Below are 16118 nucleotides of genomic sequence, written 5' to 3'. Positions count from 1 at the left end.
GATGTTTAATTCTGTATGACTTATTTTAATAATTGTTTGTGATTGTGAGTATACTGATGTGACATTAGAGATGTAGCTTAACCTCACAATTATCCTACTACTTTGCCTTTCTTATAAATATACATAGGCAAAATAAATAATACATTAAATTATGTCTATAGATGAATATATGTATATATTTTTCAAAGCACAGACATTTTGCCTATATTTTTGCCTACATTATTCTAAACCCTTTCAGAAAATAACCTAATGTAATTATCTTGTGACATCCACCTTTTCTTTTTTTTATCCTTGTCAGGAAGACCCACTACATTATCTGAGACAATGGGGAAAGCTGACATATGGCTTATTCGAAACTCCTGGAATTTTCAGTTTCCACATCCACTTTTACCAAATGTTGATTTTATTGGAGGACTCCTCTGCAAACCTGCCAAACCCCTACCTAAGGTAAACATACTTTCATTGGTTTTATTTTGTTGGCTTTGAATTTTCAATAGGATTGATTCTACGGTCTTCATTTAGAGTGGTTGACTTACACTGAAAGAAAGATGGGAAGTGGGTGGGGTAAAGCAGATACCAATTAAAAACTCACGTACATAGTGATACCATCACACGTATATGAGTTTTATGAGTACTACAAATAGAGGGGAATACTAAGGAGACTTCAAAAATAGAGTTGGTTAAATTAAAGTCTTCCTTATTTAACACCTAAGAAGGTATTGATCATTCATTCAAATAATATTTACAAAGGGATTAGCATGAAACACAGGTAAGTGCAGAATTTTCAGAGAAAAAAATGGACACAGTTTCTGTCCCCACATACCTTACATTCTACTTCAAAAGATAGAATATGTGCAAGTAATAAAAATTATATAAAAACTATTATCTCAAGGAAAAATCCAATGTCAAGAAAGCATCAGTGGAGATAATAGAAAGTATCCTGGAGTCACTGATTACTAAGATGAGAGCTGAACAATATGCAAGAATAAGTAAAAGAATGACGGGGAGAGATAGACAAAAGAAGGAAAGCAGATAAAGTGGTCAGGACGGGTCTCAAGTCCTCAGGTTTAGTTTGCAGGAAGAGACTAAGAATCAGATGATGCTGAGAGGCAAATTAGAGCCAGGTACATATTAGGAGTTGAAATATTTATTAAACACATTGAAAAACTATGAAAAAGAGTTAAGACAGAAAGATATATGAAAAGATTCTCTAAGAAGAGCTTTCAAGATATTCAATGATTAAATTGCAGGAGGGTCAGAATAAAGAGCCAACCATGCAGGAAATTTTGCATGGATTCAGGTAGCAGATGATGGAAAAGTAGACTAGAATGTTGATAGAAATAATGATGCCTACATTTACAAAAATAGTGGCAACTTCATGTTTTGTGAAAAAAATATTAACACAGAGAAAACACTTGAAGTGTCTCTGGCCTGTAGTTAGTTACTCATAAATATTATTAATTTTGCAATTATTGTTATTTTGTTATTATTGCTAATACTACTAATTACTTAACATGTGCAGATCACTTGAGATATCATTTTTCATTTAATAGAGCAGATTTTTCAGTACATCAGAATTATATTATCTTGCAAAGTCATAGTTGACAGACACCTGTGTCATGCGCGTCCGTGTGAAGAGACCACCAAACAGTATTTGTGTGAGCAACATGGCTGTTTATTTCACCTGGGTGCAGGCGGGCTGAGTCTGAAAAGAGAGTCAGCAAAGGGAGATAAGGGTGGGGCTGTTTTGTAGGATTTGTGTAGGTAAAGGAAAATTACAGTCAAATGGGGGGTGTTCTCTGTGAGGCAGGAGTGGGGGTCACAAGGTGCTCAGTGGAGGAGATTTTGGACCCAGGATGAGCCAGGAAAAGGAATTTCACATGATAATATCATCGTTTAAGGCAAGGACCTGCCATTTTCACTTCTCTTCTGGGGTCCCTGACTTCCCACAACAATGAGTTAGTTGAAATTCTAAAATTCTCCCATAGGTAATGAGGATCTTCACCGGTATTGCACCTTAAAACACTTCTTCAATAAAATAAAAGTGTTCCTGTAATATTTGCAGACAAACTCAGTTTCACTTGATCTTACTAAAGCATTTAAATCATTCTTCATTGAGACCCCAGGGGTTTACATATTACAGCATAAACATACCCTATGAAAGCGGATGATTTTTGCCATATGACAAGCAACTGATTAAAGCTTCCTGTGTCAACTTGTCTCAACATCATAGCTGCCTGACAGAGAAGCACAGAGATGAAGAACAGTGCATGTATAATAAAGACCAAATAATTTATACCACTTGTATCTGAATAGTGCCCTTAGTTTCAATATCAAAAAAATTCTGTCAGCATATAAGATTACATTTTTTATGAAAGAACACAATAAACCCATAAATTTTAAATTAATGTCACACTTTTAAGACATATGTACAAAGCAAGCATTCTTTATCAAATTATTAAGTAATCTCTTAAAATATAATTTTTGTCCACATAAAGCTGATTTTATTCCATTGTTAAAACTCAATATCTATGATGAATGCAAATTGCATGGACTTTATATGATAACTTTCTCAAGAGACAAAAGCTGGGGTAAGGCTAATGAAAAATCTATGCCACCTTACCCTACTCTTGAAAGATTTCTCCACTCACAATAAGGGAAACTGATAGTGTCAGTAGGAAGGGGAAGAGAGTAGGACTTGTAGAAGGACAAGAAAAAGGATGACTAGTAGTACAATAATGATAATTACTACTATTAGCTGTTGTTATCAACTTGCAGCAAGATTTGAATGCAAGTCAATGGTTGTGAAACCAATTCTTTGTTTATTATGTAAAATAATTGCTAACCCAGCCAGGTTGCTTTCATTTCAATTAAATATTAGATTCTCAGATAATTTCTATATAAGAGAATAAGGCACTTGACAAAATGTATCAGGTGTTTTAAAAATGAACATTGCCATGAGTTTTAAAATATATTCATGTGAAATCATACAGATAAAAAAATTAATCAAGGTGTACCTATTCAACATTATGGAAAATAGGCATAAAATTAACATTGGAAGTAGTCCAACACCTTAAATGAAGAAATGATTAAAAACTTATACTATGTGCATACAATAGCATTACAATAATTTTATCAATGAAATATTCAATTACACTGTCAGCTGTAATACAAATAAAGGGAGTTAGAAAATGATAAAGGTAACAAGATGACAAGTTTTTGCAGGAGGAAAATATATACGCAGCAAGATTAACATTTTCTAAGTAAGTGTCACATGTGTACATTGAGCTATATAAATAGGACAAAAGCCATGATGAAAAAATATGTTTTAGATAAATGATATCACAACATAAAAATTTTAGAAAAATTTTATTTAAAAAGTTTTTCATGCTTTTTAAAAATTCTTGACATTAATCTTATATTATTTTTATTACATTATCACAGAAGAAGAAACAACCAGTCCATATCAGTGATGAATCTGTAAACAGAGGTTAGGTTCCTTCAACACTGCATGGATAAACAGGGCTCTTGGCATCAAGCTAGTGAGGTGAAACACTGAACACCAGTTACAGTAAATATGGCTACAGTCAACTGCAATCACACACAATACCTAGATGCCCCAAGTATTACCTGGAAGAGCAGTGCAATGACTCTTACGTCAAGATTAAAAATCATATTTTAAAAAACACTCTGTTATATATGGTCTGCACAGTTAACATTTGGACTTTTTTTCTTTGTTTTGTTAAAAACCATTAGAAAAACTTTTACCACAATGATTAAATCCGAAAGTATTTAAGTTTAAATATTGGCTTACATTGGAGAACACAAGTCAGAATAATTCTCAATCGATTGTAGCCAAGCACATCTTCATAAGGAGTGTGATGTGGTGTGAGTGAGCTACTCAAAAGAGAGACAAGATCTCCCCTGCAGAAAGGCCTGGTGGCCTCTTCTATTCTGATGCAAGTACTGTCTCTGAGACACAACAAAGTGATGATGAGAGTTCCTCACATGCAATTATAAATAGCAAATCAAGTTAACAGTGTGATTTCAGGTCAATAGGTGCTCCACCTAAACAATAACCTGAAAATATGATCATTCAACTATGTAACTGTATAGTGTAAAATTCTGTATTATAAATAAGACTCCTGGACTTATTCACAGAAATTTTAAATTACAATACCCGACTCCAGAATGTCAGTGGTTCTTAACTGTCAGCTTTTATATATATATATATTTATTTATTTTAGTTTTTCAAAAGCTACTGGAAAACTCTGACAAACTTTAAGTGAAGTATAAAGCACTGTAGAGAAACATATATGTAGATATAAAATTATCCCAACAGTGAGCAGCTTATCCTCAGAGCTCATAGTGAGGGAAGTAAACACTAATGGCTTCCAACTAAAAGAATCCTACAGAAAACCTAGCTGAAATCAACACAAGTGATTTAGTAGAACAACAATATAGAATTAAAGCTGAAGGGTGCTACTTTCCAAGAACCTATATTAGTAATTTTAGTAATATAAGAGAAGAGTCTGTGTGTAATATTTTTAACATTATCCCCTGATTACAGTGTAATAGCTTCATTTCTTTTCTCCCTTACACACATGCACACAAATACGTACACATACACACATAGTTACACAAATATCCTAACAGCGTCCACCTATCTCATATTATATATCTAATTGCAAAACCCTGAGTGATTGAGTCAGTTAGAAAATATTATTTACTCCAATAATTCCTCAAAATACCTGATTTTCTCTCTTTAGTAACTTGTACTAATTCAGTAGTGCCTGCTGTGCTGTTTTCTTTTGTGATGAAACAAATTATTTTTCACAGGAAATGGAAGAGTTTGTACAGAGCTCTGGAGAAAATGGTGTTGTGGTGTTTACTCTGGGGTCAGTGGTCACTAACATGAAAGAAGAAAGGGCCAATGTAATTGCATCAGCCCTTGCCCAGATTCCACAAAAGGTAAGATGAAGTGTCTTACTGGTGTGGAAAACTACTGAAAGAGGCTATTAAAGTTTGTAAGTAATCCAATCATAGAAACTTCTGACAAATGTGAAGTTGACCAAAATTAAATGTGAGTATCCTATTTACATCAGTCTTTGAGTAGTTCTGATTTACCAACATCCCTTGATCTCGTTCCTACTCTTTTTCTCTTTTTGCAGTTTAAACATTCTATAAGTTTTGAATTCCACTCATGGAATAAGATATTTTCTTTACTGTAACAGGTTCTGTGGAGATTTGATGGGAATAAACCAGATACCTTAGGTCTCAATACTCGGCTCTATAAGTGGATACCCCAGAATGACCTTCTAGGTAAGACTCGGGTGAACAAATACTGGATATATTAGTAACAGCACATTAGAGTGTTAAGAGTTAATCATGAAACAAGCTTTTTCAATGTTTGTTAAGGAAAAACAAAATGTAACTTCTTTATATTTATTTACCAGTCTAAGGGGATAAAGAATATGCTATAATTATTGGCATTTTATGATATACACTCATATTCTTTATGGTCAGAATCAACAAGAATCTTTATTTCTGGTATTAATATATCTCACAGAATTTTTCAATAACTTCCTGAGCTGTCTCTCTGTCTCCTATTTCTGCAACTTTACGCCTGTTGTTTCCTCTCCTGCAGGGTTATTTCAAGTGCCACCAAAAATAATAGCTCTTCTATCATCAATGACTCTGTATTTTCTGAAGGATTAAATTGCTAATCTTAATCATAAAGTGATGACAGGTCATGATGAAGTGTGACCTGTCCTTCCTCAATCCTAGCACCACCATCAACCCACTGCCTGCTGCCTTGCACACCCCACATATCACACTCTGTGACTGCACTTAAAACAGCAGTTCACTTCATGCCCATCTCTTTGCTGTCTTCTTTTATTGGCCTTTAAAATCTAGATGACGCACGCTAGTCAACTGGAACTGTTATTTGTATTGTTTTGCAGTCTGAGTCACGCACACCATTCCCGCGCATGCCCAGCACAAGTGGAGTGTTTCTCTCGCAGTCTGAAGCAATGGCAAAACAGTTCAGTAATGATAATCTAAGAAAACACTGTCACTTTCAAGGCCTTTCATTTGTATCTCATTTTTATTCCTATGAATAATTTTTCTAAAGTCATGCAATCCTAGGTCATCCAAAAACCAGGCTTTTATATATATCCAGTGGAGCCAATGGCATCTGGCCGATCTACCATGGGGTCCCTATAGTGGGCATTCCATTGTTTGCCGATAACCTGGTAACATTACTCACATAACCAAACAACTATTCAAATTGAACTTTAACCCTATCTCAATACAAACAAATATAAAATCTAAAACAATAAATGTAAATCTATATGAGTAGAACAATGTTTTCCAGTAGATGGTATTTATAGATGGCTTCTCTTGTCAATAGTGGTATGAGTTTCATAACTTTTTATAAAGAGGAAAATTTAGAAAGAGTTTAATAGTTTAACCAGTCTGAAATCTGCTTTTGTTTTGTATCAGTTATTTAAATATCATATTTGAAAACCATACATCTAATGAATAGCCAGTAAGTGAAACAATTTTCTACACAAAAATACTTTTAAAATGATATAGAGAATATAAAAAATACATTTCTTAAAATTTTGACATAATGAATCCTTAGTAGAAAGGAAGAATAAATGAAATAATATAATAAGTATTTTAATTCTATATCTAAAATGCCTCAGAACATGACTATTTTCCTGCTGAAAAATTAACTTTTATTATTATCATTACTGTAATGGACTTGAAAATGAGATTTAATTTTGATACCATAAAATCCTTCTGTTTATGGTATAAAATCCAAATATATTTGCTATGTTTACAGAGCCATGAAGCCATCACTATCACATAATTTTAGAACATTTTTGTCAGCACAAAAGAAACTGCAATGACACAGAAGTCATTTCCTATGACAGCTTAGCCCTAGTCTAACCCTAATTTGTTTTTTTTCTCTAGATATTGTTATCTCTAGGTATTTCATATCAATGGAATCATACAGTTTATGGTGCTGTGTAAATGACATTTCACCTAGCTTAATTTTTTGTTGTTTTTTTATGATATTAGTTTTATCCACATTGTTGTGCATTTTAATACTTCATTTCTTTTTACAGCAGTTTAATATTTTTTAGTAAGGATATGTCATATTTTAGTTGTTAACTTCTCAGGTCATTGGCCTTTTGATTGTTTCCAATTGTGGTTACTAGGAATATTGCTACACAAGTTTTTGCATAAACCTGTTTTCCTTTCTTTTGGGTTGATACTACAAGTGGAATTGCTGACTCATGTAGGAACTGTACGTTTATGAAGAACTGCTAAACTGTCTTCCAAAGTACTTGTTTCATTCATCACTACCACCAGCAGTACAACATGGTTACAATTCCTCCATACTTTTGCCAAATGAGTTATTATCTGCCTTTTTGTTAAAGCCTTCTTAGTGTGTATAAGATGATCTCTCATCCTGGTCTCAGACTGCATTTTCATTAGGGTTAAAGACGTTGAGAATCCTTATATGTGCTTACTGATCATTCGTATATCTTCTTTGAAAGCATGTCTACTACAATCCTTGGAACATTTTTAAACTTTGCTATTTGTCTTATTATTAAGTTTTAAGAACTATTTATATATTATGGGCCATTTCAGATACATAATTTTTAAAAATTTTGTCCCATTCTGGGTACACTATATTTTCCTTTTGGATGATGGTCTTTGAAGCACAAAAAATATAATTTTAAGTCAAATTTTTAATAGTTGATTTTTTCACACACAAAGATATCAATGTGCAAAATTCCTTGCAGAGTCCAGCTATCATCAATTCAGCATTTATAACTACTATCAATAATGCTTTTAAATAAGGAGGGTATCATCGAAAGGAATACTTTAAAATTACTTTATCACAATAAAAGAAGGTTAATGAATGATAAAAATACCTTTAAAGAAGATAGAAAATAATTGAAAAGAAACACAAACCAATTTGGACAAATAGAAAAAAAAATATATAAAGCAAACTGGTAGATTTAAATGTGATTATGCAAATACTTTCACTCAATCTAAAGAGACTTAAAAAAAGAGCAAATAATGGGTAAAGACATAAAACATTTGAAGAATACAATTAATAAATGGAATCTTATAATTTAAAGTGATACACACACATGCACATATGTACATATACAATACATATATATGTATTATATATATCAACTGGAAGACACATTTTCTTAGAGCATGTCAAATAGTTATTTGAAGTGATATGTGATGGGCAATAACCAAAGACTTAGTAAATATAATAAGATTTAACGTCATAGAAACTGTATGATGCAGTCATAGTGGAAGTAAGGGAGGTTATAAAAACTGTAACATATCTTTAAATTTTACAGATCAAAAAAATACACTTCAAAAAAGTTAAAGTTGAGAAGAGTATCACAATTATGCATCCAATTTTATCTCAGCAATTCTACTCTCAATTATATACCCAAGAGATGTGTATAAATATATAAATCTAATACCATCTAGAAGAATGTTTATGACAGAGTTATCAATAGTGTCTAAAAATTGTTAGCAACACAAATACATATTAATCTTAAAATGAAGAAAAAATCTGTGCTTTATCAATCAACAAAATACTATACAGCAAAGAAATTATCCAACAACTGCTACATTAATAAAAGACACTAATAAATACATATTATATAATTCAATTACATAAACAAGCAAAACTAATACATACTATTGGAAGTCAAGCTAATACTTAATTGGAGGTCAAAACTGGTGACTAAATGGTTCAGAAAAAGAGAGTGATTCTAGACAGGTTGTGATATCCTATACCACAATCTGAGCAGTAGGTAAATAGATATCTTCACCTCAAAATAATGTTCAAGATGATCTTATGTTTTTGAACTATTCACTTAGTGTGCATATATTTATCTTTTGTATTTAATATTTAAATGTTTATTTTATGAGATATAATGAATTTTAAAATTCTAGGAATCAAATAGCAAAATAAGCACAGAAAATAGAGAAAATCCTAAAGGTTCCATCATAGTATGGTCAATAAAAGCCTCTCTTAGAAATAACATTAGAAGGAAGTCATAAAAATGCAGAGAAGCATACCTTGGGTTGTAGCAAGAGAGAATACTCCAAGAGCAGGAGAGAGGGAAAAAATATGTAAGGTGCTATGACGAGAACACCTTTGGGAGCTTAAAGAAAAAAATAGAAGGCCAATCTAGAAGACAGTGTGCAGGGGAAAAGTGTTAGGAAAAGAGCTTGCCAGTGTCTAACAATGTAGGGTTCTGTAGACCAAATAACAGAGTTGGATTTTATTCATTAAATAATGAGAAACCAGGTAAAAGTCTTAATCAGGGGAGTGTTATAAACTGACTTAAATTGCAAAAAATCATTCTGGCTACAGGGTGGGAAACAGTAGGAGACAAAAGAGTACTGTAGAAGCATAGTGATTAGCTATGAGGCCTGTCACTCACCATGACACAATTACTTTTTAGGAACTTAAAGATGATAATTCTCATATTACATTTTCACGATCTTTCTTACAGCACTTAAAATGGTTCATGATGTTGAGCACATTCTCCATATGTCTGCTTGAGAACTAACAGTGTAATTGAATTGTTCATAATACAAAGGATAAATGCTTAAGGAATGAATATCCTATTTTTCATGATGTGACTATTTCACATTGTATCAAAACAACTCATATACCCCATAAATATATGCACTTAATATGTACCCACAAAAACTTTAAACAATTAAAAAATATTAAAATTCCTTATATATTCTCTGCTTCAAAAAAATTAACTTTCTCACCTCACATTCAATTTCTACTTTAAAAAACATTTGTCAATGAGAAAAGTTCAATTTAAAAGCCAAACTTTCTATGATGACTCAAATTAAAGTACACAAATTCTATGTGAATTCTTTGACATTTACTTTGAATTATTTGGCACTTTAAAAGTGTTTCATAAACTTGATATGCACAGGCAAATTAACTTACTTTCAGTATTAGTAAGGGAGGAGACCACTCCTCATACTGTCTTATGCCCAATTTCTGCCTCCAAAGAAAAAAGAAGTAAATACTAAAAGGCAGAAATGAAATCCACAAGCAGATAGCCTGGTGCCACTCTCTGGGCCGGGTAGTTAAAGATCGACCCCTGACCTAACTGGTAATGTTATCTATAGATTCCAGCATTTTATGGAAAAGCGTTGTAAAAATCCCTGTCCTCTTCTGTTCCGTTCTGATTACTGGTGCATGCAGCCCCCAGTCATGTACCCACTGCTTGCTCAGTTGATCATGACCCTCTCACATGGACCCCTGTAGAGTTGTGAGTCCTTAGAAGGGACAGGAATTGCTCACTTGGAGAGCTCAGCTCTTGAGACAGGAGTCTTGCTGATGCTCCCTAATGAATAAACCCCTTCCTTCTTTAACTCGGTGTCTGAGGGGTTTTGTAAACGTCTGTTCCTGCTGCATTGGTGTATTTTTTTTTTTTATCCTTCAGATATAAAGAGAATGTTATGAAATTATCAAGAATTCAACATGATCAACCAGTGAAGCCCCTGGATCGAGCAGTCTTCTGGATTGAATTTGTCATGCGCCACAAAGGAGCTAAACACCTTCGGCCTGCAGCCCATGACCTCACCTGGTTCCAGTACCACTCTTTGGATGTGATTGGGTTCCTGCTGGCCTGTGTGGCTACTGTGATATTTATCATCATGAAATGTTGTCTGTTTTGTTTCTGGAAGTTTGCTAGAAAAGGAAAGAAGGGAAAAAGTGATTAGTTATATCTGAGATTTGAAGCTGCAAAACCTGATAGATGAGACTACTTCAGTTTATTCCAGGAAGAAAGATTATGATGCAAGATTTCTTTCTTCCTGTGACCAAAAAAATAAAAATAAAATTAAAAAACTTTTCAAAATTTACTTTGTCATATAAAAATTTGTTTTTCAGAGATTTACCACCCACCCAGTTAATGGTTAGAAATATTTTGTGGAAATGAAGAAAACACTTGGGAAAACACAAAATGATGTAAATCCATATGAGCTTGTATTGAAATTTGTTGAACTCATATTCAAATTTGTTGTTCTAATTCATAGTTTACACAAAAAAAAATTTACTCAGCTTAACTGTATTTCACACATTCTACATAAACACAAGAACATGAAGAATTCCACTGACAGGATCAGTGCTATTGACACATACTCAGAATTTTGACTTCATTTCAAGCAGCATTGTATTGTTTTAACTGCTACTAAAGAAACCATTATATAGTGAAATTGTATAGAAAATCTCTCTTCCTTTTGATATTTTAAGATGGGTAGTACTGCCAGCAATGGAACAAAGCTGCATGGAGAATGACTTTGATGAGTTGAGAGAAGAAGGCTTAGTAGATCAAACTTCTCAGAGCTAAAGGGGGAACTACATAACCAGTGCAAAGAAAGTAAAAACCTTGAAAAAAGATAAGATGAATGAATAACTAGAATAATCAATGCAGAGAAGACCTTAAAAGAACTGATAAAGATGAAAGCCATAACACGAGAACTACGTGATAAATGCATGAGCTTCAGTAACCAACTCAATCAACTGGAAGAAAGAGTATCAGCGATTGAAGATCAAATGAATGAAATGAAGTGAGAAGATAAGTGTAGAGAAAAAAAGAGTAAAAAGAAATGAACAAAACCTCCAAGAAATATGAGATTTTGTGAAGAGACCAAATCTATGTCTGATTGGTGTGCCTGAAAGTGATGGAGAATATGCAACCAAGTTGGAAAACACTGCAGGATATCATCCAGGAGAACTTCCCCAACCTAGTAGGGCAGGCCAACATTCAAATTAGGAAATACAGAGAATGCCACAAAGATACTCCTGGAGAAGAGCAACTCCAGACACATAATTGTCAGATTCACCAAAGTTGAAATGAAGGAAAAAATGTTAAGGGCAGCCAAAGAGAAAGTACAGGGTACACACAAAAAGAAGCCCATCAGACTAATAGCAAATCTCTAGGCAGAAACTATCCAAGCCAAAAGAGAGTGGGGGCCACTATTCAACATTCTCAAAGAAAAGAATTTTCAACACAGATTTTCATATGCAGCCAAAGTAAATTTCATAAGTGAAGGATAAATAAACTCCTTTACAGACAAGCAAATGCTTAGAGATTTTGACACCACCCGGTCTGTCCTACAAGAAATCCTGAAGGAAGCACTAAACATGGAAAGGAACAACAGGTACCAGCCATTGCAAAAACATGTCAAAATATAAAGTCCATTGATGTTAGGAAGAAACTGCATCAACTAGCAAGCAAAATAACCAGCTAATATCATAATGGCAGGCCCAAGTTCACACAAACAATATTAACCTTAAGTGTAAATGGACTAAATGGTCCAATTAAAAGACACAGGCTGGCAAATTGGATAAAGAGTCAAGACCTATCAGTTTGCTGTGCTCAGGAGACCCATCTCACATGCAAAGACACACATAGGCTCAAAATAAAGGGATGTAGGAAGATCTACCAAGTAAATAGAAAACAAAAAAAAGGCAGGTGTTGTAATCCTAGTCTCTGATAAAACAGATTTTAAACCATCAAAGATCATAAGAGACAAAGAAGGCCATTACATAATGGTAAAGGGATCAATTCAGCACGAAGAGCTAACTATCCTAAATACATATGCACCCAATACAGGAGCACCCAGATTCGTAAAGCAAGTCCTTAGAGACATACAAAGAGACTTAGACTCCCATACAACAATAATGGGAGACTTTAACACCCCACTGTCAACATTAGACAGACCGTAGGACAGAAAGTTAACAAGGGTATCCAGGAATTGAACTCAACTCTGCATCAAGCAGACATAATAGACATCTATAGAACTCTCCACTCCAAATCAACAGATATACATTCTTTTCAGCACCACGTCACATTTATTCAAAAATTGACCACATAGTTGGAAGTAAAGCACTCCTCAGCAAATGTAAAACAACAGAAATTATAACACACTGTCTCTCAGACCACACTGCAATCAAACTAGAACTCAGGACTAAGAAACTCAATCAAAACCGCTCAACTACATGAAAACTGAACAACCTGCTCCTGAATGACTACTGGGTACAAAACAAAATGAAGGCAGAAATAAAGATGTTCTTTGAAACCAATGAGAACAAAGATACAATATACCAGAATCTCTGGGACACTTTTAAAGCAGTCTGTGGAGGGAACTTTATAGTGCTAATTGCCCACAAGAGAAAGCAGGAAAGATCTAAAATTGACACCCGTACATCACAATTAAAAGAACTAGAGAGCAAAAGTAAACACATTCAAAAGCTAGCAGAAAGCAAGAAATAACTAAGATCAGAGCAGAACTGAAGGAGATAGATATGCAAAAAACCCTCCAAAAAATCAATGAATCCAGGAGCTGTTTTTTTGAAAAGATCAACAAAACTGATAGACTATTAGCAAGACTAATAAAGAAGAAAAGAGAGAAGAATCAAATAGACACAATAAAAAATGATAAAGGTGTTATCACCACCGACCCCACAGAAATACAAACTCTACACAAATAAACTAGAAAACCTAGAAGAAATGGATAATTTCCTGGACATTTACACTCTCCCAAGACTAAACCAGGAAGAAGTTGAATCCCTGAATAGATCAATAGTAGGCTCTGAAATGGAGACAATAATTAATAGACTACCAATCAAAAAAAGTCCAGGGCCAGACAGATTCACAGCCGAATTCTACCAGAGGTACAAGGAGGAGTTGGTACCATTCCTTCTGAAACTATTCCAATCAATAGAAAAAGAGGGAATCCTCCCTAAATCATTTTACGAGGCCAACATCATCCTGATACCAAAGCCTGACAGAGATACAACAAAAAGAGAATGTTAGGCAGGGCGCAGTGGCTCACGCCTGTAATCCCAGCACTTTGGGAGGCCGAGGCGGGCGGATCACAAGGTCAGGAGATCGAGACCATGGTGAAACCTCGTCTCTACTAAAAATACAAAAAATTAGCCGGGCGCGGTTGTGGGCGCCTGTAGTCCCAGCTACTCGGGAGGCTGAGGCAGGAGAATGGCGGGAACCCGGGAGGCGGAGCTTGCAGTGAGCTGAGATCCGGCCACTGCACTCCAGCCTGGGCGACAGAACGAGACTCCGTCTCAAAAAAAAAAAAAAAAAAAAAGAGAATGTTAGACCAATATCCCTGACGAACATCGATGCAAAAATCCTCAACAAAATACTGTCAAACTGAATACAGTAGCACATCAAAAAGTTTATACACCATGATCAAGACGGCTTCATCCCTGGGATGCAAGGTTGGTTCAATATACACAAATCAATAAACATAATCCAGCATGCTAACAGAACAAAAGACAAAAAACACATGGTTATCTCAGTAGATGCAGAAAAGGCCTTTGACAAAATTCAACAGCCCTTCATGCTAAAAACCCTCAATAAATTTGGTATTGATGGAACGTATCTCAAAATAATAAGAGCTACATATGATAAACCAACAGCCCATTTCATATTTAATGGGCAAAAGCTGGAAGCCTTCCCTGTGAACATCAGTGCAAGACAAGGATGCCCTCTATCACCACTCTTATTCAACATAGTATTGGAAGTTCTGGCTAGGACAATCAGGCAAGATAAAGAAATAAAGGGTATTCAGTTAGGAAAAGAAGAAGTCAAATTGTCCCTGTTTGCAGATGACATGATTGTACATTTAGAACACCCCATTGTCTCAGCCCAAAATCTCCTTAAGCTAATAAGCAAATTCAGCAAAGTCTCAAGATACAAAATTAATGAGCAAAAATCACCAGCATTCTTATATACCAGTAACAGACAAACAGAGAGCCAAATCATGAATGAACGCCCATTCACAATAGTTTCAAAGAGAATAAAATACTTAGGAATCCAACTTACAAGGGATGTACCTCTACAAGGGGAACTAGAAACCACTGCTCAGTGAAATAAAAGAAGACACAAACAAATGGAAGAACATACCATGCTCATGGATAGGAAGAATAAATATTGTGAAAATGGCCATAGAGCCCAAGGTAATTTAGAGATTCAATGCCATCCCCATTAAGCTACCAATGACTTTCTTCACAGAATTGAAAAAAGCTGCTTTAAAGTTCATATGGAACCAAAAAAGACCCCACATTGCCAAGACAATCCTAAGCCAAAAGAACAAAGTTGGAGGCATCATGCTACCTGACTTAAAACTATACTACAAGGCTATGGTAACCAAAAGAACATGGTTCTGGTACCAAAACAGATATATAGACCAATGGAACAGAACAGAGCCCTCAGAAATAATATCACCCATCTACAGCCATCTGATCTTTGACAAACCTTACAAAAACAAGAAATGGGGACAGGATTCTGTATTTAATAAATGGTGCTGGGAAAATTGGCTACCCATAAGTAGAAAGCTGAAATTGGATCCTTTCCTTACTCCTTATACGAATATTAATTCAAGATGGATTAGAGACTTAAATGTTAGACCTAAATCCATAGAAACCCTAGAAGAAAACCTAGGCAATACCATTCAGGAAATAGGCATGGGCAAGTACTTCATGTCTAAAACAACAAAAGGAATGGCAACAAAAGCCAAAATTGACAAATGGAATCTAATTAAACTAAATAACTTCTGCACAGCAAAAGAAACTACCATCAGAATGAACAGGCAACCTACAGAATGGGAGAAAAGTTTTGCAATCTTCTCATCTGACAAACGGCTAATATCCAGAACCTACAAAGAACTCAAACAAATTTACAAGAAAAAAAAAAAAACATCAAAAAGTGGGCAAAGGATATGAACAGACATTTCTCAAAAGAAGACATTCATACAGCCAACAAACACATGAAAGAAGGCTCATCAACACTCGTTGTCAGAGAAATGCAAATCAAAACCACAATGAGATACCATCTCACACCAGTTAGAATGGCAATCATTAAAATGTCAGAAAACATCAGATGCTGGAGAGGATGTGGAGAAATAGGAACACTTTTTCACTGTTGATGGAACTGTAAACTAGTTCAACCATTGTGTAAAACAGTGTGGCGATTCCTCAAGGATCTAGAACTAGAAATACCATT

At 34.5% G+C, this 16118-nt stretch overlaps 1 protein-coding gene across 2 annotated transcripts in view; it reads left to right on the top strand.

The window, feature by feature from the left end:
• The window catches only part of UGT2B39 (UDP-glucuronosyltransferase 2B39), a 389237-nt gene that overhangs the window by 322880 nt on the left and 50239 nt on the right, over nucleotides 1-16118 (top strand). The window contains 1 exon segment of one of the 2 annotated variants that reach the window (NM_001172138.2): nucleotides 299-447. The exons of the other annotated variant lie outside the window; for it this stretch is intronic. Within the exon segment in view, the coding sequence (NP_001165609.1) occupies nucleotides 299-447 (149 nt within the window). 2 annotated transcript variants of the gene reach the window in all.

This window comes from Papio anubis, chromosome 3, assembly GCF_008728515.1.
Source record: "Papio anubis isolate 15944 chromosome 3, Panubis1.0, whole genome shotgun sequence".
Lineage (NCBI taxonomy): Eukaryota > Metazoa > Chordata > Mammalia > Primates > Cercopithecidae > Papio > Papio anubis.
The sequence above is the reverse complement of the archived record's forward strand: the minus strand, read 5'-3'. Positions and strand labels throughout refer to the sequence as shown.